This window comes from Enhydra lutris, unplaced genomic scaffold (assembly GCF_002288905.1).
Source record: "Enhydra lutris kenyoni isolate GAN:26980312 unplaced genomic scaffold, ASM228890v2 scaffoldscaffold10, whole genome shotgun sequence".
NCBI classification, from domain to species: Eukaryota; Metazoa; Chordata; class Mammalia; order Carnivora; family Mustelidae; genus Enhydra; species Enhydra lutris.
This window is the reverse complement of record NW_019154094.1, coordinates 21,397,586-21,425,112: the sequence shown is the minus strand read 5'-3', so window position 1 is coordinate 21,425,112 and position 27,527 is coordinate 21,397,586. Positions and strand designations below refer to the sequence as shown.

General features: G+C 41.2%; 1 protein-coding gene across 1 annotated transcript in view; it reads left to right on the top strand.

Annotated features, from left to right (window-relative positions):
• Positions 1-27,527, top strand: part of LOC111143964 (ADAM metallopeptidase with thrombospondin type 1 motif 9) — a 164,532-nt gene that overhangs the window by 78,605 nt on the left and 58,400 nt on the right. Inside the window, exons 24-28 of the mRNA XM_022498000.1 lie at positions 1,627-1,731; positions 1,869-2,036; positions 4,078-4,347; positions 9,196-9,357; positions 11,686-11,862. Coding sequence (XP_022353708.1) covers positions 1,627-1,731; positions 1,869-2,036; positions 4,078-4,347; positions 9,196-9,357; positions 11,686-11,862 — 882 coding nt within the window. The remainder of the gene's footprint in view (positions 1-1,626; positions 1,732-1,868; positions 2,037-4,077; positions 4,348-9,195; positions 9,358-11,685; positions 11,863-27,527) is intronic.

Here is a 27,527-nt window from a genome sequence, read left to right as displayed (position 1 = left end):
TTTTTGGCCATAGATCCAAGAATCCAACAAAAATCAGACGAAGTACTCTGTGAGACTCAATTGACTGTATGGAATTTTAAAGGAAGAATTGTAGATATTATTGTTATATGTAAACTGTGTGGCATATATAGCAGTAAAATTTTATATCAGTAAAATTTATAAGCAAACAAACATCTAAATACCAGTATAGACATAACATGCGCCTGTAATGTGAGTGTGTGTGTGTATATATATAAGTACGTTTCTACACACGTACACCTTTTTTCTCAAGAGAGCCAGTTGGCAATCACTACCAGCACCTTCCTCTTCGTGGGTCTGGATTTTAGCATCATTTATGCAAAGAGACTGTGTAAGGAGAAGACTTGGGTTTGTAAATCAGTTTTGCTGACTGCCAAAGACAAGATTTGAACCTTGACCATGCCCAGAGCTCATGCCCTGGGGCCCCATCTGGCCAGTGTCCTGCTTCTGTTCTGAGCACATTTCCATGTGTGTTGTTAACAATGGACAAAGAGTGTCAAAAAGTAAATGAATACAGCATTGTTGTTCATGTTGTCATTGATGAATGATAAAACACCACTTGTGACTTGTGTCATCTTTTTTTTTTTTTTTACATCACTGACATATTCTAAACCACAAGCTAAATGCCTGTGAAATGTTAGCTATTACATCTACACGGTCACAAGGTGAGGACGTAGCAACTCCCGTAGAGCTTCAAAATACACATTTCTCTCTGAATTGTTCCGTAAGCTCTGATGGAGTATAGGGGGCAGCTCCCGCAGTTGAAGCATATGGACAATTTCTTCACTATGGGAAAAGTAGCCTGTGGTTTTCTTTGGACCGTAGGCAGAAGAATAGGCAGGGTCTGGAGCCAAGAAATAGAATTTCCCCCTTTGGTTTGGAAGCTCCCTGATACTGGGCTGAGCACTGAGGTCACCACACTTTGCGCCATGCCTGGACATCGCAGGCATTTAACGGATACATACTGACTCAAAGAATATTTGCTGAATTGTGAGCAAGTACTCATTTCTGCTTTCCCATTTATAACTCTGAAAATGTTATCTATAGCAGATAACCTCAGTTCACTGCCATTATTTCCTCCAAGTGATCGAGTGATCGAGGCAGGTCCTATCCATTTCAGGCGTTGGCATAATGACTCCGCCCCTTGGATCTGGGTTTGATCTATGTCATCAGCACCACGAGAGTTCTCTTTAGGGAAACTTGGAACACCAGTTCCTGAGTAGCACCTTCTGATTAGGAAATTAATTGAAATGTGAGAACTGGATTTGGTCTTCAGAGCTGTTAAAAATTGACAGTTGATCGTTTTAAAAGAACATCCTGTTCTTTCCCTACTTAGGTGCCATTTTACCACATTTTTGTCTCTTTCCACTTGAACAGGCAAATAACTATTGTATTATACATCATTCAGGCATGCTCAGAGTGACTCAGATTATGCCCCATTTTATAGATGAAAACACGGGGGCTGACAGAGGACCTGTGATCTGCCCAGAATCACACAGAAATCAGAGGTCTTAGAATTCTTAGCCCTTCAATTTGTATTCACCTTGCCAATTAAAGTGTGCATGGACTTCACGGTAACTTTGGCTTTTGTCCCCCTCCCCCATCTAGGACTGCGAATTACCATCTTGTCACCCTCCCCCTGCTGTCCCGGAAACAAGAAGAAGCACACACAGTGCACCAAGAACCCAGTGGCGATTTGGGTCTTGGACACCAGTAAGAAATAGATGGAAGACATAGAGAGGGTGAAGGGGAGGCGGGGGTTCTCTGACATGACTGTAGGAAGTAGGTTACTGTCCAGTGAATCAGCGTTTCAAAGTAACATACCTACATTGTTTTATTTTAACACCCAGTGCTCAGCCACTTGTGGAAAAGGTACTCGGATGAGATACGTCAGCTGCTGGGATGAGGACGGCTCTGTGGCTGACGAGAGTGCCTGTGTGACCCTGCCCAGACCAGTGGCAAAGGAAGAATGTTCTGTGACCCCCTGTGGACGGTGGAAAGCTTTGGACTGGAGCTCTGTAAGCGAGTGGATTTTTTTGGAATTGGGAAATGACTGGGGGAAACATAAGAGGATGACTAGTGACAGGTCCCAAATGTCAATGGGTATTATTTTACAATTGGACTTAGTCTGTGATTTAAATTATTTTGCCTCATGTATGTACAGCTGGTATGAATCTTAACCAGATGTGCAAGAAATGGATGCTGTGAAAGTGTGTAAATCAGTGGGCAGTTTCCTTTGCCCCATCCTGTTGGGTTGACTGGAAAACCTTGTGTTAATTGAGTCACATGAGAATGTGAGAGGCTCGTGGCAGAATACAAATGCCAGAGAGAAGAAGGGAGTAAAGAGAGGTCCTCTTGCCTAGAGTCTGGATGCCTCCTGTAACCTCAATCTCTTGAAGTCCAGTGGCTCTTGGCTTTCCTTTCCAGAGTGGAAAGTGGGAATCCTCACCTAGTACCATGGGCTCAGCCTCCTGTGCACACCAGGCACCATCGGCGGGTTTCTATAAAAGTAGAAGAACCTTAAAAAAAAAAAAAAAAAAAAAAAAGTAGAAGAACCTTTCTCAGAACACCTGGGTGACTTAGTCAGTTAAGCGTCTAACTTGATTTCCACTCAGGTCATGATCTCAGGGTCGTGGAGTGGAGCCCTGTGTGGGGCTCTACACTCAGCGTGGCATCTCCTTGCCCCTCTCCTTCTGCTCCCCTTCATGCTCCATCGCTCTCTCTCTCTTTCAAATAAATAAATAAAATCTTTAAAAAAAAGAAAGAAAGAAAAGGAAAACCTTTGTCTTCAGGCAGTTCCTGCTTTCTGCCTTGCAAAAATCCCAGAGCCCAGGAAATACAAAGCTTAGGATAGGTGAAAAGAAGCCCTAAGGAAAACAGAGAATTAATAGCTCAATAAATATCATGACGTATGTATGAAATTTGAGTAGAGTCAAAGAGAGCCATGTAAAAATCCTGATCTTGACATTTACTAGCCGTATGACCTTGAGCAGTCTACTTAAAGTTTTTGAGCCCAATTTCTTCTCTTAGAATACCAAAGAAGAATGCCTACCTTACAAGATTGTTGTACGTATTATTTGAGATTACCTATGTTAAATGCTTAGTACTAAGTAGGTGCTCAATAAATGGTAGATAATCTCACTCTCATGCCTTGAGCTTTCAGTCTGTCCATCCATCCATCCATCCATCCATTAAATACATCTGTCTGTGCACCAAATATTTGTAAAAGCTTAGTATAGAAAAAGCAATGAGCAGCAAAAAATAAAGCTCTGGCCTTCATAGAGATCATTCCGATGGAGGTTCCAATCAATGAACAAATAAAGAAATAGCTATATACAGCAACAAACACTGACAAGTACTAGAAAAATGTCAAGGAGAATAAGGGCATAGGGAAAGCTGGGATGTGCTTTTAGACAGCGTGGACAAAGAAGGCCAAATAGTACATTGAGCAAGACTTGAATAAAGTGAGGGAGTGTGTCTAATGGACATCTGTGTTGTAGAGGAAAAAGTACAACAGGTGCAAAGATCCTGAGTAAGGAGTTCTTGGCATATTCAAGGAACATCTGTAAGCCCAGTTTAGCTCAAGTGCAGTGCGTGGAGAGTGACAGGAGATGGGTCAAGGAGGTGGCCTTCCTTCCAGGCCAAGATGAGGACTTTGTACATGATTCAGAGTGAATTGGGAAGTCACTGGAGAGAATGGCCTGATCTTTCATTTGTAAGGGCCATGGTTTGTGATACAACAGACTTGGGCTGGGGTAGAGGGTGTCCAGATTGTGAGCAGGATCCCAGCTGAAAAAGCCACTGCAGTAGTCCGGGCCGGGGCAGGTAACCGTGAAGATGACGAGAAGTGGCTGGACTGGGGATGTAGAGTGACTACTGAGCAGACAATTTCTCAGTGAAATGGCTGGAGGGTGGAAAGACAAGGGAGCAGGCAAGGATGGCGCCAAGGTTGGGGGCCTGAGCAGCAGGGTGAACAGCGGGCCGTTCACAGAAAATGTACATGGATGGGTTTGCGACTGCCAGTGACCAATCCTTTCTCTTTCTGGATGTTCAACGTAGTGCTCCGTGACGTGTGGGCAAGGCAGGGCGACCCGGCAAGTGGTATGTGTCAACTACAGTGACCACGTGATTGATCAGAGTGAGTGTGACCCAGATTACATCCCAGAAACTGACCAGGACTGTTCCACATCGCCGTGCCCTCAGCGGACCCCAGATAGTGGTCTCGCTCAGCACCCCTTCCACTATGAGGATTCCCGACCCCGGAGTGCCGGGCCCAGCCGCACCCATGTGCTTGGGGGAAACCAGTGGAGGACTGGCCCCTGGGGAGCAGTGAGTATTCCCTGATGTCTCTCTCTACTTGGCTTTCTTCTCTTCCACACTTTCAGCTTTGGGAGGCAAACAGATTAGAAACACCTTTTTTTCTCGCAAGGGATTGGTATTGTACGTTTTCTTCTGTTTTGGGCGAACCATCATGGGTTCATTGCAATCCCTGAAAAGGTGTCCCCTGATAGTGTCTGCTGTAAGCTACCTGACCTGGATGGAAGGGGTATGTCCCAGCTGGCCCACAAGAGCTCGTGGTTCCGAGGTGGTGCTGAGAAGACCGTGATGACATAAAGAGGAATCCCAGAGGCTAGAGCCACAGGCAGCTCCTACCTGTAAGGAAATTAAAAGGATCGAGGAAGTTTCCTGAAGGGGAGCTCTTAGGAAGGTCATTTTCCTTCTTGCTATTTTCCAGGTGAGCAGAGTCTCAAAGTGGCACGGTTGCTGTGTAATTTGTAGTAGTGGTTCATTGTCCTGGAATGGGGGCCACACTAGTCTAGATAATTCTGTGCTTGGGGTAGAAGTACCATGCCTGATGGCCAACGGCACAGCCTCTGAATGAAGATGACTTTGAGACGAAGACTTGCCCTTTCAAATTTTGAAGTCTTCAGTGGGTCCCCTATTCTCCATGGGCCTCAAGTTCCTCGTCTGTAAAACAAAGTAAACAATAATTCCAGCATTTCTGGGTTGTGGTAAGAAACAAATGTGATGACAGCAGTCAAGTCCTTTGCACACTGCCCATCCCCCACCCCCCCCCCCCAGAGTGAGAACTTCCTCATTATTCTTATCATAGTCCTTCACATTAGGAAGATCTTGAAAGATATTTAATAGTCACAGGAAAAATAGGCGTAGAATCTTTTTGGGTTTTTTACTGAATAATTTTCCCCCAAATCATTCTTATGTGGAATACTGGACGTGTCTAATGGAATTGCAGGAGGATTAAGGTAGCAAGGGACCCTCTTGAGGTGTGGGGAATTAGAAGGTGTCCAGTAATCACTCTGGGGTCTTCATTTTAATTGTTTACTCATAGTTTCCTTCTTGTACCACTAATTGTGCTTAATTATTTCTGAACTAAAAAGCATTAGAAGGAAACTGCCTCCCACCATGGTTATGTTTCAGTAAATAAGATTTCCTTTCTTCTGAATACTGATTAGCCACTGAGCATTTTGACTCACAAAAAGCATTGGTTGTAGGCAGGACATCTGCTTCATTGCCCAGGACCTTCGCTCTCACTCTCCTTTCTTGCTCTCCACTTTAAGGCTTCCTTTGCCTGAGGTAAAAGAAATTTGGGTTCAGAGAAGTTAAAGGGTGATCAATGGAGGTAATCACTGAGTGTCCCACAATTTTTCTGGTTGAAAAATTTCAAAACTCACATGTGTATTCTAATGATAACACTAGAACTCCCTAAAAAGAAAAAATTCAAAGCTATTCTTACTTAGGAGTACATTTGGAGATGATGCATTCTTTTAAAATTGAATGATTCTGCCCTTGGGCAGTGTTCCCAATTAGGGAGGATTAAGTAACCTTTTTGCAGCAATGGGCAATACCATTCTTTGCCTGTTGTGCCTGTTTTTTGTTTGGGGATTTTTTTTTTTTCTAAGTTAAGTGAGGCTGAAGATGGACAATGTGATTTTTTTTTTCAGCTCTAGCTTGCTGTGCCTGACCTGCTCCCAGGAGTGTGTGGAATGGACATGCATCTTTGCTTGGTGCAGCACACTAACTGTGTGATTCTCCCTGCTTTCCATGGCAGGAAAGGCAGCAAAGAATCATAAACACTGGGGGATGGGAATCTAATGTTTTCAGTGGATCCGGCATAAAAACCTTATTTGATAGTACATTTCTGCATAAACCTGAACCCTGTGTGAGGTTTTCCCCCTTGTTACCAATTAGGAGTCTCTGGTTGTGAACAAAAGAAAAGCATCTGCCTCAAGTGAAAATAAAACAAACAGCACTTTTCATTTGGCCCCGGTAGAGACAGAGGGCAGAGCATCTCCAGGGATCTCGCTCAGCGGTTGGCAAATCTTTTTTGCAAAAGACCAGATCGTCTTTTCTGTTATGTGGATCATATAGTCTCTGTCACAACTAACCAGCTCTGCTGTTGGAGCACAAAAGCAGGAATAGGCAATACATAAACGAGTGGGCATGGCTATGTTCCAATAAAACTTTATTTATAAAACAGGTAGTGGGTCATATTTGGCCTTCATGTTGTGTCTTGCCAACCCCTCTCTAGACGGAGCAGAAATTAGAGGATAATTACTGTAGGGAATTTCTGTCTTAATAAATCCCTTTTAACTCTCACCTACCCTGCTCAGGATTCAATTCTCAGGAAAAGTCTCATAGACCCAGCTTGTTCTACCTGCCCACTCCCTGACCGGAAGGGCAGTGTATTTTAATAGGTAGTCCCACCAAGATGACATCCACTGGAGAAGAAATGGCCCCTTTAAGGAGAATTGGGGTTCCAGATATGAGGGGAAGTATGCTAGGCAGGTAAGAAAAACAGATGTCCCTCGCCTCTTGTTCCTGCCAAGACTGTTCCTACTTACTCTGGCCCATGTGAATGATGGGTGCAGGTTTTATTCGGAGAAATGTTTACCTAGGGAAATATGTCCTCTTAAAAGGACAGGAAGATTGCAGCAGGGTGCCTGGGTGACGCATTTGGTTAAGCATCTGAGTCTTGGTTTTGGCTCAGGTCATGATCTCGCAGTGGTGGGATCGAACCAGCGTCAGGCTCTGTGCTCAGTGCAGAGCCTGCTTCAGATTCTCTCTCTCTCTCCCTGTCACTGAAATAAAAAAAATAAAGTCTTTAAAAAAAAAAAAAGCAGATTTTTTACGAGATCAAAAGTGAAATTCTGTGACATGGAATAGAACTAAGAACCCCTGCTAATTTAAAAAAAATATATATATATATATGGCCAAATTGAACCTGGAGAAAAATTATGTACAACACTTAATTTGTCCATGGGATCATAAAGACCCAAACGGGCCCTGAGTTCAGATAGTTCAAGACTGTACAGTGTAGTTCCTTGGCCCCAGCTGAGCACTATCTCCATGTCTTTGGTCAGATTTTCAGTAGGAAACATCTGATTGGTCACTGGGTAGCTGGTGGATTGGTTGTCCTTCCATCAGGTGACCAGATTTGCTCCAGTCAGCCATATTGGAGGGAGGGTAGCTTGTGGCTTATGGAGCTGTTGTTTCCACTGACTTTAATTGGACAGGCAGTGGTGTACATAACCCGGGATCGGTGCTATGGGAGCTAACAGAAACACAGGTAATGACATTGACCCCTCCTTCAAGGAGCTTACCGTTTCATTGAGGCAGTAATGCTCACAGGTGAGGTAGTAAAAGAATGATCCAAGATTGTATTATCAAGGGAAAAATTCAAGGGCCAAAATATATATTACAGATGTACTTACAATATGGAAGTTCCTTCCTAACATTATACATTCTGGTCCCCAAAGTCAATTAAAATAATAATGCTGTGCTTTCTGTGATGTTCCAAGCTGTTTAAAAAGAGAAAACAAGTGTGTTCAAGTTCAGAGTCATTATATCAGAATCCTCAGGGAATAGAGATGAAATTTTTATAAATCAGAAATTGCCTAAGTGTTTTCTCAGAGAGAGGTCGTAAATCTGATTTCCTGTTCAACATTTTAAAATTAAACCCAATGTATTTTAAAGTAACACATAATTTGTCCAGTATAGGCAGAGAAATTGAGCTTAGGTCCAATGCAGTAAGCCCAAAAATAAATTCACAGCTTTATTTGGAAAAAGCTGACCAGCAGGAAGCATTGTTTGCAGGTATTTTGAAGTAACCCTGGTTTGAGCTGGGGTTCCTAAAAAGCACAAATCTGCCATCAGAACCCAGAACTGAAAAAAAAAAAAAAAAAAAAAAAAGTTGCCAGTGCAGTTGGAGGCTTGATAAATAACTCATGGGAATTGCACTGCTTTGAGGACTAGTTGGTTTTTTTTATAGGCAAACTGATTTTACAAGTTAAGGGTCAGAGTGGAGGATACTAGCAAACACATTGGTTTTGAAAAGATAAGAGCATTGTGGAAAGAAAAAAAAAAACACTCAAGATGTAGATAAATAAGAGAACTATGACAAGCTCGTGTGGGAAATTAGCTGAAATGCAAACATAATTCAGTGACAACCATGAGAGAGAACAGTAGACAGAAAGTACCCCTGAAGAGAGGCTTGTCAATATGGAATCCAATTAAGGTCCTTGTGGAAGTGGAAAAATAAATTAAAAAACACATCTTGCTGCCATCAGCCACTGAAGTCAGGGCCATTGTGAAGGGAGAGAATGGAACATTCCCTGTGAGGAAATGATGTCTAAGTGACATTCCATGATGCTTTGGGTAATTGAATGAGTTGATATGGAGGCTCAAATTCAATAACTGGTGTGTCGATAAGCAGGTGACTTGACCTCTGTGTTGAAAGGGCAGTCAATTGTTGGATCTAAATAAGCACTTGGATTTTGAAAAGAAAAGTGTTTCTCATAGACTATGGTGTCCGTCATTCTCAGGGATGCAAAGGGGTTAAAGGAGGACAATAATGGAACTGCTTTGGAAGTCACAAGACATTATCATTCATGGGGGAATCTTTTGAACACCTACCGAGGTCCTAATTTGCAGAAAGGAGAAGCCCTGTTTCTACTGTCCAGGGGTTTAGAAGGCATGTGCAGGAGAAAGCCCCCACAGAAGGGAAATTCTCATGCTTGCTTTCTGTCCATTATCTGGACGACCTGAGAGTACATTCTGTCACATTTGTCTCTGACCTTCCAACCAGCCACTTTTTGTGTCCCTAAGCTGCAGGTCGAGGTGGGGATTAACCTGCTGACTAATGTCTGATGTGTTCAGTGTTCCAGTACCTGTGCTGGTGGCTCCCAGCGGCGTGTGGTTGTGTGTCAGGACGAAAACGGATACACCGCAAATGACTGCGTGGAGAGGATAAAACCCGATGAGCAGAGAGCCTGTGAATCTGGGCCTTGTCCTCAGTGGGCTTATGGCAACTGGGGAGAGGTGAGAGAGATCCATCCGTTTGTATGTCCTTTGGAAAGAAACACAGAGCAATTTTGCTGACCAGACTTTGCTGCCGTTCATAGTTTAAGGCTGGAGAACGAGTTCTAGTGAAAGCTTCTTGATTTGGCATGACCTAGGAGAACTGTCTTAATTCTGGACCGTTTTAAGAGTGCCTTTATTACCAATTAGGGACAGTTTTTAAATACTTAGGAGAGGAACATTAGGAAAGCATGCAGATAAATGCTAGGTTAACTTGTGTGTTCACCTCTGCTGATTAAAATATGGGCCCTTTTAAGGTAATTAGAAATATGTGTTACATTGGTCCACGAAAGTGTTACCATGTTTTTCATAGTTTTGGGGTGTTGATGATGCTCTCTTGTTCCCATGGCATCCTTAAAATCCTTGATGAAACCAAATCCTAGGATTTCAAATGCTGGATGAAACCAGAATGAACAGGTGCTGTTATTCCCATCAGAGGTGATGCATTTTACTGATAGAAGAGGAATCTTCACCTCTTACCTTTTAAGAGTGGCGGGGCGCCTGGGTGGCTCAGTGGGTTAAGCCTCTGCCTTCGGCTCAGGTCATGATCCCGGGGTCCTGGGATCGAGCCCCACATCAGGCTCTCTGCTCAGCGGAGAGCCTGCTTCCTCCTCTCTCTCTGCCTGTCTCTCTGCCTACTTGTGATCTCTCTCTCTGTCAAATAAATAAATAAAATCTTAAAAAAAAAAAAAAAAAGAGTGGCATCCTATGACCAATGAGGGGCAGTAGAGTGTTTGGAGCAGACAAAACTGGATTCTCTTCCCATCCCTGACTCTCATAAACTTTGTAGCCTTGGCAAATTACATAACTTTGCCAAACATCTGTAGCATCATCTATAAATGGGAATAATAATGGCACCAATTCATAACTACTATATGAGATAGTGCATGTCAAATACCTAGCACATTGTCTTCAATCAGAGTTAACTGCTATTATAATAATGATAATCATCATTACTACTACTAATGTTTATCATTAGTAGTAGCAGTAGTAGTATCAAATAGGGTTTTCAGCCACTCTTCTGTGTAGGGTTTAGATGCTTATTGTTTTGTGTGTAATTAACCAACAATGTATCTCTCTACTCTTGAGTCCACAGGGAGAGGACATAGGTAGAGCTTGTTGCATTGCTCTGTCTTGACTGTAAAATCTATAAAATAAAATATGAGGATTAACATCTTGGAGACCCCAGTGCCAAGAGGGGGACAAAGACAAATGAAATGGATGGGCACGTTAGTCCACACTCCTGGCTAACCGAAATCCCATGTCCACACTTTCCATAACCTGCTAATCATAGGAAGTCGTAACAGAGTGTTCTGTTGACTTTTGTTGACAGTACGTCATTCTGGAAGGCTTTGATGAAAGGCAGGAAGGGGGAGTCAGGCTTCAAGACTCATGTATTACGGGTTTCCCAAATCTCCTCATAGAGTTCTGTCCTGTGGGCCCGTGATTAAGCTTCTGTAATTGGACCGAAGCCAGGAGAGTACACGCATTCACTGGGATGCTTGCTGTCAGCACAGACCAGATCATTCCAAATTCTGTGGGAGATCTGGCCTTGACACAGCAGGAGAGCCAAATGTCAGTGTTCCTGGATGTGAGCACAGCAGCACTGTCCAAGAAATACAGCTTGTTCCTGCCTCAGAAGTTTGGGTCTAGTCAGAGTCAGAACTTCATCCAACATTCCCACCACGTTGTTAATTCTTCCCGGGGAAAGTCATCGTCATCCCGAGATTCGGAGAGAGCGTAAAATATCGTAACATCATAAAGATCTCTGGAGACTGGAGTCACAGAAGAGCCAAAAGTTGGTGACAGCTTTTTAGAAGTTGCCAGAAAGTAAACCCCACTAAGTTATTACATCCTTTCTTTGGTACTGGGTGGTGTAGGGAATTTTAATTTTTGGATTTTTGGTTTCGTATCCATCAAAGAAACGGCTGCAATCTTACCTACTCACTTGCTATTGCATTGACCTTGATCGAGTGAATTAACTTCTTTTAAGCTCACTTGTCCCATGTGTAAAATGGGGCCCATATTAGAGTCTCCTCTTGATGAGAGAATGCCTGTGAAACACTTAGTACAGGTGATGAGGACACACTCAGTAACCAGTGTCTACCATTAAGGTAGACAGTTCCATTGTATATAAATATGTTGGTAATTCAGCTTGGGTCTGCCTCGAGGCTTCCCTTGCCCAGTGCTGTGATAGAGTTTGTTGAGGAGATTGTTGTCATAGGAGAGAAGATAGGATTTGTCATTGGCTGTTCAGAGTGAATGCAGCTTCTCTTTCTCCTCCTGCAGTGCACTAAGCTATGTGGCGGAGGCTTACGGACAAGACTGGTGGTCTGTCAGCGGCCCAGCGGTGAACGGTTTCCAGATCTGAGCTGTGAAATCCATGATAAGCCTCCAGATCGTGAGCAGTGTAACACACACGTTTGTCCTCAAGACGCTGCGTGGAATACCGGCCCTTGGAGTTCGGTACGGCCCTAACTCTTAATGTTTATTAACCAAACTGTCTTAACGAACAGACCCAGTTCCAAGGTATTCTGGGGCACTCCTTGGCGACAGACAGTTGTCCGACTCACAAGGGCATCCCTGAACCTGGGTGATGGTCCGTGATTTTCTTCATACCGACACATAACGGCATTAATGTTTTGTGATTTTGCCAAAGTGACTTTACAGACATAAGTGTACCTCATGTAGGCCTGGGGCCAATGTCAAAAAGTAATTTCCGTTTTGTTATTGTTGTTGTTTTAGAAAAGCAAGAGTGTCTATAGAGATACTTTAAAGAAATAAGTTCATATAGTTATTAAGTTCCAAAGTGATTTCAGCAGACAACTCAATAGCAGACATTCTTTCCTTTCCCAAATTATGGGAGTTTTGACTTTTGGGGTAAGATATCTGCATATTGAGGCCAAAGCAATTTTTTTTTCCATGACTGTAATTTGCCTCTATGTGACTCGGGTACAAACTCAACACAGTGACCACAGAGGCTGTGCCCACAAAATAGACTGAAATCATTGTGAAAATGCAAAAGACCAGCTACACTGGACTCAGTGACTTGGAACCTCTCGAGGTATCCGAAACGTTCTCTCTCTTTCCCCAAGACACAAAGCCCATCTCTTCAATTTTTTGCTTCAGTGCTAGGCTTCCCTTGCTGTCTGCTTAGCTGACATCGTGAGACAGGTTTGCCACTGTAAATACTATGCAAACTTCTGGGGCAGCTCTTGGCAAACAGAAGGTCGGCTATGTCCAAACAGTCCTTTGGCTGAGTTGTGTTATCATCTGTGGAGCCGTTAGGGCTGGTTCGTGTAAATAGAGTAAATGTTTCTGTAAATACATGAATTGCACTGAATCTGAATTTAGTAGTATATAAAATCATATCCACAAACCTTTTTTATTCCAGAGGGTTCGGAGGAAAAGTCTTAACCATTCCTGAAACTAGATAAAGAGCAGATGAGCTGAAGTGGAATGGTTAACACCTATCGATGCTTCTAAGAGCCAAGGGTTTTGGGTCTGAGATTGTGTCTGCAGGTAGAACCTAGCTCTGTAACTACTGTACTTCGTATTAAGTAGAAAGCTAGAGAGTGTAGAGTATCATCTCTTCTGATTCTAGTCAGCTGGGCTGTCAGGCTTTCATTCAAAAGCTTAGGTAATGCCACATGAAGTCAGACGTATATTCACCTGAAGCATTTTGTCTGCAGTACTGATGATACTGCCCCCAAAATGAACATTTTGAAAATGATCAGAAGTGACTGTGGGATGTCAGGAACATCCTCTGGCTTCCCCACTTCCCTCAGTCACCTGTGACAGATTATTTTTCATGAAATTGTCCCTCTTGAGCACATGATATTTTTACCTTGTTCACTCGGCCAACAGCAACACCACTTCAGAGACGTGTCTCAGAAACTACTAGCCCTCTAAAAAGTTGTTTTTCTTTCATTTTGACCAAAAAGTGACCCTTAACCTTCAGAGGATGTGTGTGTGTGTGTGTATAATCATAAAATATTATATACTGTATACATATATGTGTATGCCTACACATTATATACAATGTATAACATATATTTTATTGGTTTCCATAGCATTCTCCTCCTTGAATGCTTTCTAAATACCACTCAAATTTTTTTACACAGGATCATCCTCCTCTCCCACAGATGTTTTAAGAGCTTAAATCTTGAAATCTGACCTGCTAATTTAGCTGAAAACATTAAGATTTTTGTTGTAGTTGTTCTTAGGCCTGCACACAGTTTTCTGAAACACACACACACAAAGAGAGGGAGAGAGATGCTAATGCTGTTATACACAGAAGAGAATACATGGATTTTGAAACTGTTTTTGCTGCCGATATGATTTTCATGCCTCCTTTGTAGAGTAATCATTATTCTAGTGTATATTTCAATGTCTCTATGGTCTAGGAGCAAGGCCACCTGGGCAAGGCTTCTCACTGTGATTTTTTAAAAAATGACATCAAAAGCATTTTATTTAAATAGATACATTTGTAGTATATTACTTAAATGTGTGTGTGTGTATGTGTGAGGGCAGTCTTTCAGATTTTTACTGTAGAACTTTGATTTTACTTTTATGTTGATTTTTGTAGGTGCTTTGGTACAATTTCTGAGCAATTCTAAATTGAAGCATACCTCAGTGAATCGTGTTCATAGCCATAAAGCCACTGGTATGGTGCTTCATTGTTGTAACTGACAATGAAATTAACAACAACGAAAAGTATATTTGAGGTGCTAACCCGTTGCTTTCTCTTGAAAGCCCGCTCGATCTGTTAGAGACCAAGGGTAGCAATTAGTCCTTCCATAGGGTTGCTTTCTCTCCAGATTTTCACCCACTAGAGACAGTGTTCAGAAGCAACTACTGCTGTGGGAGGAGGCCTTTCCCAAGGTCAAAATGGAGATAGCCTCATTCAACAATTGTTACTAAGACACGGTATTTAGGAAAGAAACTGCCACATCGCTGTTAGCGTGGCTGCCAGAGTCTCTAAAAGGAACCGTTGGTGAACGTCAGGTTCAAATACCCGTTTTAGACCCTTAGTTCTGGCTCGTGTCAGTGCGGATTCAGAATCGTGATGGTGAAAAACAACCTCCAAAAATCCAGCCTCTTCTGTCCTCTTTTGAATGTGTCCTTGCACTCCTACTTGGTAACTTGCTGATTTCCAAATAAGGTTCTTACACTGATCCACCTTTCAGTCTGGCTCCTGGGAGCAGAGTCCTGGGAGCTGACTGATGAGGGAGTGTGCGTATCCCATCACTAGAGAGGACATTGGAAAGAGTGCTGTGTGCTGTCAAGCCAACAGCAGAAAGTAGGTTAAAAGTCCGCAGCATTTGACGTTAAGCAGGTCCATCGAGATAATGAAAGTAGCAGAGGTTGCAGGTGATGTCACCTGTCCAAGCTGGTCCCGTAGCATTCCTTTCTGCCCTGCCCCATGTATCTGCTTGCTGATCATCTTGGAGACCGTGGTTCTCCTTAGGAGAAACTACTTGTTGGGGTTTTATATGACAAACCTGAAAGTGTTCTCTGAGCCTTGCTTTAGGTGCTTTGGAATTATGCTTGTCGACCCGAATAATGAGAATTTATGAGCTCACGAAGGAACTGTGCTTTTGTCTCTGCCTGGCCAACTTATGAATTTGTGTCTACCTCATTTTCATATTAAAGTTTGCAGCTTCCATAGGTAGGAAGAGAAAATGTTGACAACAGTATTCTGTCACCTCACTGCATCCATCTCTAGCAAAAATAAAGACTGTAAATATCACCACCATACTTTCTGAATATAGTTATGAGCAGCCAAGCCTAGTATTATCTGAATATTTTGAGCAGTACAGATTTCTGTGTGTTTATATAATAAAGCATATTTATTTTTTCCATGTTATTTAATTTTATATACAATGTTTAAAAATCAGTGTTTATCAGCAGACTGTAAAGGCAAACAGGCTTTGTGAATTAGAAGTACATGTGTATGTTTCTTTTGGTTTTAAAAAAGATACATTTTAATTTTGTAAATCCCCTCCAACCTGTACGGTCCCTCTCCTGAATAGGAGTAGCTTTATGTAATTGGCTAGTTTAAAATGTGTATTTTCAAAAGATACTTAAAAAAAAAGAAAAAAACTCTGAATTGGAAATGATATAAACCAAAATATACGAGGCTTAACATTTTGTTGTTTTTTTCCTTTTCTGATACTGTTATCTGATTCACTGAGTCTCAACTATGAAATATGAATGTTCCACTTACTGAATTTGTAGATAATGATAAAACATAGCCAGAAGACAAAACAAGTGATTAGGGGAAGCGGTTCTAAACATGTAAGAAGAGCTAGGGACAGGAAAACACTAACCTAACGTGCACAAATTCGATCACACCTTATTCTTTGTGTTCAGATAACCGTAAGACTTCAGTGTTTGTCAGTTTTGTTATTTGTTCATCTGCAGTACATTTCAGAAAGAATTTCTCGTTAAAGAAAAATAAAATATGATCACAGCAAACGTGGAAGTTTTAAGAGAGCCTGCAGTTTTGAAAAAATTTGTAAAAATTTGTAAAGATGACCCTGTCGCCTCTTGGTTCTGCGCGTGCCCCTACTGAGTCTCCCATTTATGTGTGGTTTAGAATGGTAACTGAGGGTTAAAAGGACCAAAATCAGTGAGTCCCCATGTGAATTTGAGGTTTATATGAGGTGTGAAATCAGATAACTTCTCCGAAGCAGATGATGATAGCTAACTTTTAGAGAATATTTACTATGTACAAAGCCAAGTTAAGCAAACACACTATATTTAGCCACCATATCACCCCACGAGGGGGGTGCTTTTATGAATCCCTTTGACTATGTGATCATTTACTATAATAAAATGTCAGTGTCGGTATACTGACTACATTAATCCTGTTCCATGGGCTAGAAATAGCCCATATTCAGAATGAGTTCTCTAAATTTCTGTTGATATTCAATAAAAGGTATACCTACAACTCGGACTTCATCAACCTCAACATTATTTAGCTAATATTGGCATTAACCATTTGACTCCGGCCACAGAAAATCCAAATTTATTTCTGTATTGGTAAATTCCCATAACCAGTGATTATAAACACTTTAAACAACTGGTTATATTTTGGGAATGGCAAAACATCTCTTGTTTCATTTTAATGTTATCACCTTAGCCAGATTAGGAGGATGATGTAAAGATTTTTGACCATAAGGAATATCACATTAAATGCCTATGCATTTTTAATAAACATAAGATTTTTTCTAATAATGAAGACACATCTTAGATATACTGCTAGTGCCTTTAAAAAAAATAAATATACTATTTGACTCTATCATAATAGAGTATTAAAAATAAGTTTTGTTTTTTTTTTTTTTTAATCAGAACAAGCAAAACACTGGCCTGCATCTATCTCATTGCAGATAAAAACTTACTTGGTTTTTTTGTTTGTTTTTCATTGTTTCTGGTGACTGTATGCCTATGGGAGACTCTGTTCCTACCTCCTGACAGTGATATTTCATGATAGTGTGGCAGATTTCTATTTTTGCAGTTTTTAAAAGTCCACAGGTGGGGGAAGCAGGGAAAGGAGGGTTATTAGACCCTGAGGAGGAGTGTAGGTCCTCTCACTGACTCACGTCAGCGAGTTGTCCTTCTGGAACGGAAAGGAATGGGAATTTTGGAATGTGGAGTGGGAGGTAGAGATTGAGTCCACGTCTAATTGGTTGGGAGGGAATCCTGATTAGTAAAGGCAGTCGAGGAAGATTTATTTTATGGAGAAGGCGTCAACAATTCTTTAGAAGGGGGGAGGTGGTCATCATTTATTTTTCAGCAAATACTTTTTACATGTCTACTGTGAGCCAGGCACTATTCTAGGTGCTAAGGATACAAAACAGTGAACAAGTCAGCTATATATTCAAGTAGAGAAGGAGAAAATATGGTATTAAACAAATAAAACCAATTACACGTGTAAATAAAGAACTGACACTGTTTTCCCTGGCAGCCTCATTACAATCATAAAGATAAAAATAAGAGATTGCTCTTAGAGGAACACTCACGGTTACTAATGATCTTTGTTCACTAAATAAAAATTATCAGTCCTACCTTTCCTTTTCAATGTACAATTGCAGAATCATTTTCAGGGATAAATCCTCTGTGGCTGGTGGCCTGGAACTTTTAAAAACCTCCTATCGGAGAGTGTGCTTCTGTTCACCCTTACATTATAACCCAGACATGAGTTCAGTGATCTGAGAGCCAGGATAAGCAGAGGGCCTGGCTTTCCATCTCTCCCCGAGAGGGTTCTCAGTCTCCACACCTGTGTGGGAAGTCCTGGCTGAAGTTCATTTCTCCCTGTGTTATTTAATGATTACCAATAAAAAGACCTGGAATGTGTGGATTGCCATGCCACCACCTTTGCTTCTTGTTTTATTTCCTCCAAAGTGGGATCATTTTCATGGGTGGTTTTAAAGACCACAACTTCCCTTTCCAAGAATTTGTAAAATGGAACATTGGCAGCCAAAAAAAAAAAAAAAAAAAGAGTGTACAGGAAGTAGTATGGAAAGTAATCAATACAGGCCGAGCCTACAAAACCATTATGCGTAGGCAGATCTGCATCCCCTTTTTCCTATTTGAAAGAGGATATGCCTTGGCCAATGCAGTCCAGTAAGTTTCTACAATGATGGAAAGGTTTTCTATTTTTGCTTTCCACTGTGGAAGCTACTAGACCCATGTGGCTAATATGAAGCCCTTGAAATGTGGCTAAGTGCAACAGGGAGACCGCACTTTACATTGTATTTAATTTTAATTACTCTACATTTAAATAGCCATCTGTGGCTGGTGGCTACCATATTGGACAGGGCAACCTCAGACAACAGTACATCTTAAGCAATTAATATTCAACTAGCCAAGAAATTACTAAACTTATAAAAGTAAATTGGAGAGAGAAACCCTATGCCTGCTTGTAAAAAGGGTCCCTAGGTAGGATGCCCTTATATCCAAGTGAGTACCATTCTCCTGCCTTTCTTCTGCTTTGTGCCTTTGTTTTGGAACACTGCAGTGGGTGTTCTCTGACAGCTGGGCATTAGAAAAAACAGGACAGTGCAAAGAGAGGCTTATCAGAACCAGCTGTCTTGAGAGTAGTAACTCCAGGGCCTCCGTGTAAAAGCAGCTGTTAAAACAACTCTCCTCTTGTGCGTCTTAGAGTTCAAGTTCATCGTGGCAGTAAGTTCAGTTAAGGAGAAAGAGTGTTTATGTGTTCAGTGGGCTGAAAGGGCAAGGCTTGATTGATGCTTTTTAGGAGAAGATAAAAATGGGAAACCAGGTAGTCACCTTGTAGAAGCTTGAATTCCAGGAGATCATTCCCTCTTTGAAGGAAGTTTCAGGAAGGCAGCTTTTCATATTCTTCACTGAGCCCTGTAGGTAAAGGTTGGGGAGATTAACTCTAAGGGGCTGTGTTTGAAAGACACTTCAGAAGAATCAGGGTTGAGGCAATGTCTCCTCCATCACTGTGATTCTCATCATTTAGCTTGGCAATACTTAGCCTTCCCAGTGTTAAGAAAGCCCTTATGGACTTATTCACACTCATGGCCCACACGGACACCCCCTTGAAATTAAAATGTATGCAACAAAAGGGGTGCAGATCGAGTGATGATGTCATCGATACGTAAAATAATTCTCAGTATCATAGAAAGTGGATGAACGGGTAGCTTCAGTTATCCACAAAAGTTATCCACTTAATTTTGGAAGGAAATAGTACTTCTTCCCATGATTATTGGGAAGGCTTTGATTTTTTTTTTTTATTATAACAATCACATTTTGGAGCTTTTACTTTTTGCTAGGAATTACACAAAGCAATTCACCCGTATTTTCTAATTTAATCCTCTTTACTTGAAGAAATTAGTACCATCAGAGAAGTTAACTGGTTGGGTCTAAGTCACACTGTTGAGAAGGGACTCGAACCTGGGATTTTTCTGACTTTCAAGCCCCAGGTTTGACCCAAGATACAATCCTCTCATTTTGCTCTTTAGTTGGTGAAGTGGTAAAAGGCAACCTCTGTGGAAAGAGGAAATTGAAGATTTTCTGCTCTCCCAAATTGTAACTATTTGAAACATTCTGGAATTCCTGAGCCATTTTCAAGTTTTGCTTCAGAGCTCTAAAGGGATGGATATGAGAAAATTGTTTCTCTTTAAATTAAAACCAAGTAAAGAGCAAAATTTGTGTTTTTAGAAGATTTTGAGGAAAAAAAGTATCCCCTAATTAATAAACGCTTACTGGTGATATGTCTGACATTTTAATATACAAAGAGAAATGAAATATCTTGGGGTAATAAATCTAAGTGTTTTCTTTGTTCGGTGGATCCATAGATAATCAGGACAATAGATCAGATTTTGTTAAAGCCAGTTAGGAGATTTTCAGATGTTTGTGGTGATAAGGTTTGCTGTAGAACGTAATCTGCTACCCTACAAGTGAATAATGCAATTAAAATTTATTAAAAAGTGAGCTCACACTGAAAGCTCTTTGTTTGAAATAAAAGCCATCAAATGCAATGAGATGTCTTCCAAACTGTTTCTTGAGCTAAAACTAAGCTCTTCTTTAGGCAACACTGAGTCTCCTCTGTTCCCATTGGTAGGACACTCTACAGCTTTGGGTTCTGTTCCTGTCTTCAGCCATCATTGTCCCCTGTATTCCTCTGTCCACATGGCAGAGGTAGGATAAGATTTGGCTATGGTTTGGGAACTGTGTGAAATAAAGAGAAGGAAAATATAATGGAAAAAAACAGCAGGTTTGCTTTCTTCTTCTTAGGTAAAGCAAAGGAAGAAATAGTCACCACATTTCAAGTGAAAAATCTATTAACCAAATCACTTATTTAATCACCCTAAACCTTCATTTCCTTTGGGCTGAACAGGCCCACTATTTAAGCTTGTTGCCTTAATCAAAGTGGGTGTAAAATAAGGAATACTAAAATGAATGGATTAATGGATGGATGAATGAATGAATGGGCCTAGCTACTTAGGAGCTGAAATCTTAATTGCATTGGCCTAGAAATATGGAAATAAAATGCTAATCTGTATGAGGGAATAATTAAAAAGAAACAGAGGATTGGATGTTGGCGGTGTATCAATAGTGACTTCCTGACTTGGTGAGTTATATGGTATTTATGTAGGAGCGTGTCCTTGATTTGGGGAAACTAGAGTTTTAGAGATGGTGAGACATTATGTCTACAAGTCGCTCATATATACATATACACCATTATTATACAGGGAGGGAGGAATGAGCAAGTGTGGCAAAATGTTGCCAGTTGGAAGACGAGGATAAGGGAGTTCTTTGTGATGATCTTGCAATTTTTCTGTAGGTTTGATATATTTTAAAATAAGTTATTGTTAAAATTTTCTTAAACATAAATAGGTTCAGAGGATGTATTTTACTTCAAAGGAAGTGAAGTGTAGGTCTGGATTTATTTCAGGACTTTAAAAATTCTGACATATTTTAGGAAGCTGTTTTTAATCTCAGATTTACACTTTCACGTCATAATAAAAGTGAGGGCTACAGCCAGGGTTCAGCAAAAACAGAATCTTTGCTCGTTTTTCATTGGCTCATTTCCCATGACTTTCTCTTCTCCTTGTCCCCATTTCCCTTCCTCCCTCAACCCCCTCCCACCCATGCAGCTCAAATGAAAGACCCTGGGGGATGATGTGGGGTTTTTTTGCTCCCCTTTTCCCAGGGAAATCCAGACTTCCATTGCAAGCCTTGCCAGTACATTCCAGTAAATACTTGGCTGTATGCAGACGCACCTTTTTTTTTTTTTTAAATCTACTGCTCCCCAGTAAAGCCCAGATTCCTTTGAAAACTAAGAGCTTTTTTTTTCTTTTTTTTCCCCCAAAAATGTGTGTTGTTTATTTTCCTTGCACTTAATAAAAAGCCTTCAACCAACCAACTCACGTATTTCATTGCAGTTTAAACTCTGTTGGTGAAATCATGATTTCCCTCTTGTCATCAGCTGTGAAATATCCGGGAACCCCTTACTGGTGGTGGGTCAGGGACGTGATGTCAGGGAGGAGGGGCTGTGTAGAAAAGCGTGTTTGTTCATTGTCGTTGAGATCTTCATTGCTGTGTACAGGGTTCAGGGGCACGTTGTACATGTCCCATTCTCTAGAGACCAGGACTTCCCAACCCTTTTAGTCTGAGACCTTGATCTTCTTGGACTGATGTTCAGAAGGCTCTTTACCACTTCCATCCACCAAAAAAAGCTCTCTGGCCCCACCTCTATCAAGTCAGTTAAAATCAATTCAGTTTTGAGAGCTTGTTGGACTTTCTGAAAACCTTAGGATAATTCAGTGGTTTTCAATTGGGAGCGATTTTTAGCCCCACCCCCGCCCAGTGGACATTAGGCAGTGTCTTGGGACAAGTGTCATAGATAGGATAGCGCTGCTACTGAATTCTAATGGATGGAAGCTAGGGATATCAATTAGCATCTTACAATGCACGGCATAGCCCCAAATAGCAAAGAATTATCTCACCCAAAATGTTGAAATAGTGCCAAGGTTGAGAAGGGCTGAAGAGACATCTGGTGAGGAGAAGGAAGATTCCTAATCAAAAGTCAAAGTTGAGGTCACAGTTACAAGCCCCATGGAACGATGCTATTTAGCTATCAGAAAACAGTTTTCTCTGGAGAATTGAATTTCCCATTAAATATTATGTGGGATTCCAGGAAGCCATCAAGGTCAGTCAAAGATTTTCAAGGCTGAGCTGAAAGTATGAGATCTCAAAGTTGCCTTACCAGACTGAATTTGCAAATCCACAATCAGTGTCCCTCATCCTTTTTCTGGAGGGGGGAGTGGGAGGTTGTTACAAATGTATACAAATGTGTCCAGTATAATCCACAGACATTCTGCATGGCAAGTTCAGCAAGAGTGACCAACTTTAGAAAGAAGGGCATCAATGAGGATGGGTGCTTCTAGAAAACAAGGGCTACTCCAACATGTTTGTGCATTAAAATTGTTGTAACAGCCTGATAGGTCATATGTATTTGTTGCTTTTTGCCTTGTGTTTCAAGCAGTCTATGTTTCCCTCATCCATGATAGAATGCATGCATGTAATGGTCCAGCTAGATCGAGGAATTGGTGTCAGAGTTAAATATTTAAGTTTTCCTTCAAATATTTTTTTAAAAAATAGGATGAATCCCTAGTGTGCATTTTATCAGGAAAGTAGCAGATTGTGTTTTTGACTGAAGACTAAGGCAGTGATACAGCAACTATTTCATGGGTTATAAAAAGGTATGAATCAGGATATCCCAGGCTCAGCACTGTTGACATATGAGATCAGTAATTCTTAGCTGGGGGGGCTGGTCTGTGCCTTGGAAGATGTTTAGCAGCAACCTTAACCTCTACCCACTGGATGCCAATAGTATATCCCCTTGGTTGTAATAACCAAAAATGTCTTCAAACATGGCCACATCCCCTACAGGGTAACATCACCTCCTCTCTCTAGTTCTATGGATTTCCTGCCCCAGAACTTTTCTTTCCATAATCTAATGAGCATTAGGTGGGTATAGTCTGCAGCATTTCCCAAATGTGTTTGATACCAAATTCCCATTTTTTTAAGTCACAGAAGACTTTAAGGTTATCAAATTGTTCCTTTCTCCTTTCTGGGAAGATAAACTGTTACGATGTAGAGATCACCAGTTTTCACCATCAATTCTGTCAATTATTTCCCACTGGTTTTTTTAGTCCTTACGAGGAAGTCACACACAGGTGATCAGTTTCTCCAGAACGTGTGGCATTAAATTGACTTTTCAGTACATGGATTTCTGAGGAAGAAAGTTTCTGAAGCTCTGCCTCTCCCTACCTTCCCTTTTCCGCTTTGCGAATCTTTTCTTGCTTCAGCAGGAGGCAAATGCTATATCTTTTTACCAACTGCAGCCTCCACAGGGCACATCCAGATCTGCCCCCAGAACAGCAGGCTCAGCTCTGAGAAGGAGGATCAGAGAACATTTGAGATGATGTATCTCCCGGCCCTTGAATGAAAATCAATCTCAATACTTCTCTTCCCAGAAGGTCACTAATGATGGCCCTGTAAACACTAGTGGTGACTCCAAAACTTTTGGTCCAGAGAAGCTCATCAGTAGAGGAAAAGCAAGCAAAATGCCCCCAAGACACTATAATCAACCTCAGAAGTTTGGTGGTAGGACCTAAGTACTAATGAAATATTGGATTTGTCCCCCAATGTCTAAAGTTTTTTTTTGATGGAGGACCAGAGAAAATGTTTTTAGAAGATAAGTATGCTGGTGCCCAATTTAGAAGAGATGGTTCTCCAAAAAGCAAGTGAGTGGCACCTTCCAGACTTAACTGGAACCTTGAATTTGCAATGGACTAACTAGGTAAAAAGCATTAAAAATTAGAAATTGCGTTTTGCCTTTTACCTAATTATAACCTGAATTATAAACCTAGTTATAATTATGTAATTTGGAATTGGAGAAATAATAGCAAAGACCCCCATTTACTGAACATTTCAGCGAGCCAAGTCCTGGGCCTAATGCTTTATATGCATTATTACTAGTCCTCATAAAGTCTTTGCAAAATCGACCTTACTATGTCCATCATGCAGGTAGGAAAACTGAGCTGTCAGAAGGCAAGTAAGTTACCCAGCATCATATGGTCAGTAATTCTTGAAACCAGACCTGACTGACTCCCAAGCTCCTTGCTTTCTCACTCCCTCTCTTGTAGGGCTTTCCAATATTCTAGAAATACTGATTTTGATTTGGGACACATGAAAGAAACAAGCTCTTGCCCAAGTGGAAATCAGTTTACTCTCCTCTGCTTTTTAAACCACTGAAGTTGAGTCCTTAGTATCTGAGTGTTTTCTAAGGGTTTTCAGCCAGGTTTCCGGTTTTGTTTATTTTACTTCTCAAAGTCTGAGGTAGCTGAATGTTTGTATTTTTAAACAGAACAATTTTAACAATTCACTTGGTTTTAAATAGTTTTCAAAGGAACTCAGAAATTAGGCTTGGTCACCCAGAATTCCCCAACCAGTGCTCCTGAAAGGACCTGGCTTCCCCCGTCCCATGATATAACACCCTAGTATGATGAGAATTGGTAGATTTTTAAGGAGAAGTCTGCTGGACTAAGAAAAGTAGGTCTTTCTCAACACAACCTGATCCTAACACATGGGTAATCCAATTACCCCACTTAATAGAGAGGCTTGTGGTGGCTAGTTTGTATAGAGTGTATGGGGTGGTGGCAATGATTTATTTCTGTCAAATTCACTGTATAATTACAAAAATCTCAGGCTTGATACTGGTTTTGCAGCCCTGGATATCCTATACTCTGAGAGTCTTTTCTTTTTCTTTTTTTTTTTTTTAAGATTTTATTTATTTATTTGACAGAGATCACAAGTAGGCAGAGAGGCAGGCAGAGAGAGAGGAGGAAGCAGGCTCCCCACTGAGCAGAGAGCCCGACGCGGGGCTCAATCCCAGGACCCTGGGATCATGACCTGAGCCCAAGGCAGAGGCTTAACCCACTGAGCCACCCAGGCACCCCCTGAGAGCCTTTTCTTAAATGAAACTTAAAAAAAATATATCAGGATCAAGCTGAGACACACTGTTTTGGAACAGCAGTGAAAGTCGTCAGTCTTGCTTTTAGATGTTTCCAGCCAGAATAGAGCTAGAAAATGCCCAACCCATGTAGACCCCACCTGTGTCCATACATTTCTTCATAGTTTATTTTCAGTCCGTATATTTACAGTTTTCCATCTGGGAAAATTATCGCTCTAAATTGACACCTTTGGGGAGGAGAAACCACATTACGTGACTGAAGGTCACTCCGGGTATAGGATGGTCTCAATGGCTTAGAGCCAGTGTTCGACAATAGTCTCGCCTTTGCAGGGCAGAGTAGTATTCTAAGTTCCTAGCTTCTGCCATTTGCGTTGATTTCCCTTATATTGCATCCTCAGGTAACCTTCCTTTTGGGTGTCCCTTATGCATTATTTAGTTCTGTATTTATGAATTAAGTATTTAACCACAAGAGTACTTAGCCAGTGTTGGACTGAATAGACACAGGAGATAGGAGAGAACAATAGTTATGTACTTGGTCCCTACAATGAAACTGAGCATTGTGCAGGATACGTACTTAATCCTTAAAAATTCTTGGGAGAGAAGTGCCTCTAGGTTCTTTGAGATGCTATGCATTCACTCATTCATGCATTCACTTACATATTCCATAAATATTTGAATGTTTTCTGTAAGCTTGTTACTACTCTCACCACTAGGGATATAGCAGTGAACAAAACAGACAAAAATTCTTAGAGAAGAGGGATAAAAAAACAACATGGAAGGGGGGTGGGATGGGAACTGTACATTTAAGGAAGTCAGCCAAGTCTCCATTAAGAAAGTGACATTTGATCAGAGATATGGGAAAATACAAAAGCAAGCCATATGGATATCTAGAAGAATATCCTGGGTTAAGACTCAGAGACAGAAGTATGTCAGGCACATCTTATCAACAGCAAGGAAGCCAGTGTTGTTGAGTTAGAGGAGGTGGATGATAGGATATGAAATTAGGGATGAAACCAAGGGAGAGGAACATGGGAGTAAATCATGGATGGGGGAGGAAGGGTCAGGCTATTGGAAGGATTTTTGCTTACACTCAATGATATAGGAAGCCATTATGGGGAGGAAAGTTGAGTAGGAACACGAATTTGTTTTATAAGACTGAGTCTGGCTTCTGAATTTAGAGGAAGCTATAGGAGGCACAAAGGTGGAAACAGGGAGACCACTAGGAAACCCATTGCAGTGAACGAGATGGGAGAAGACCATGAGTTGAGTGGCTTGGATGCTCACAGCAGAAGTGGTGAGAATTGGTGAGATTCCAATGTATTTTTAAAGAAGTACCTAAGGATTAGCTGAGGTTTGGATATGGGGTGTGAGAGAAAGAGAGGAGTTGGAATGACTCCAAATGTTGTATACAGAATTAGCAGGATGGAATTTCCATTGACTGAAATAAAGAGGAATACCTGTAGGAAGGAGGAGTTTGTAGAGGAAGACCAGGGCTTATGCTTTGGACGTGTTAAGTTGGAATGCTTATTCAGCATCATTTCATGCCTCTGTTGAGCAGAATTGGAAAAAGATGTTTGCCATGGTTAAGCGTTTCACTTAGGATCACAAGAGAAGAGATAGTACTGGTCAAACCCAGTCTGAATGATTCCAAAACCAAATTCATAACAACCACCTCCTTCTGTCCCAAACCTTGGGTTTCCTTGAGTAGATCTCCAAATAGTGTAGGAATAATTTAAATTCACGCATAACCATCAACTTAATTTTAGCCCCTTCGAATGCCAAGTGTTTCATGTTCTAGCCATTTACATTTTAGCTGGTTTGACTTTTTGTCTCATCCTTTCACAATGGCATTTTGAGCTATTTCTTTAACAAATTGGTAAGCTGGAGGAGAAGACAAGAAAAGCCACAAGGATGAATAGTGCCTATGGCCAGTGAATTGGTCCTATTTGAATTCCCAATAGAGCAATGTAAAGTTGGAGGATAAGCATCTAATTCAATAATGGTTCAGATAAGCTTTTTACGTTCTGCTGAGATCTATTTCTCTGGATACAGACTCAGATATGTATGCACATCTCAGCTCTTCAGTAGTATTCACATCTACCCAAAAGCAAACTAACCACATAAACTACTTCCTCCCAAAAAAGTTGTAGACTTTTTCGGTGTAAGATGTCTGACATGTTGCCATGTAAAGATGTTCCTTTCACACCAAGCCAATGGAGGAAGGTCCCGTTAAATAGAGAAAGCCAGACTGGAAGAGACAATTACATGAACTTTGTCCTGCTGTCTTTTCAGTGACTGAAAGAGAGATAGACCAGTTCTTTGGGAAGAGGAAGAGGTTTAAGGGCTAGACACAGGTTGGGTAGATGAAAGTCCAGAGAGAACCTGCATGGCTTGCTTTTCAATGAAATCATTCCCAAAGGTGACTTCAGCTTCCCAGGTCTGTTCCTGACCATCCGTGACATTAGCATAAGTCAGGAGGGGGTGTCCCTGAACATTGCCATCTTCTAGCACAATGACATCTCCAGGCAGCCTCAGTCCTGGTCTACCTTCAGAGTGCCGAGAAGTTCTGGTCACCCATCCCTCAGCCATAACTTTCCCACCAATTACTCAGGCA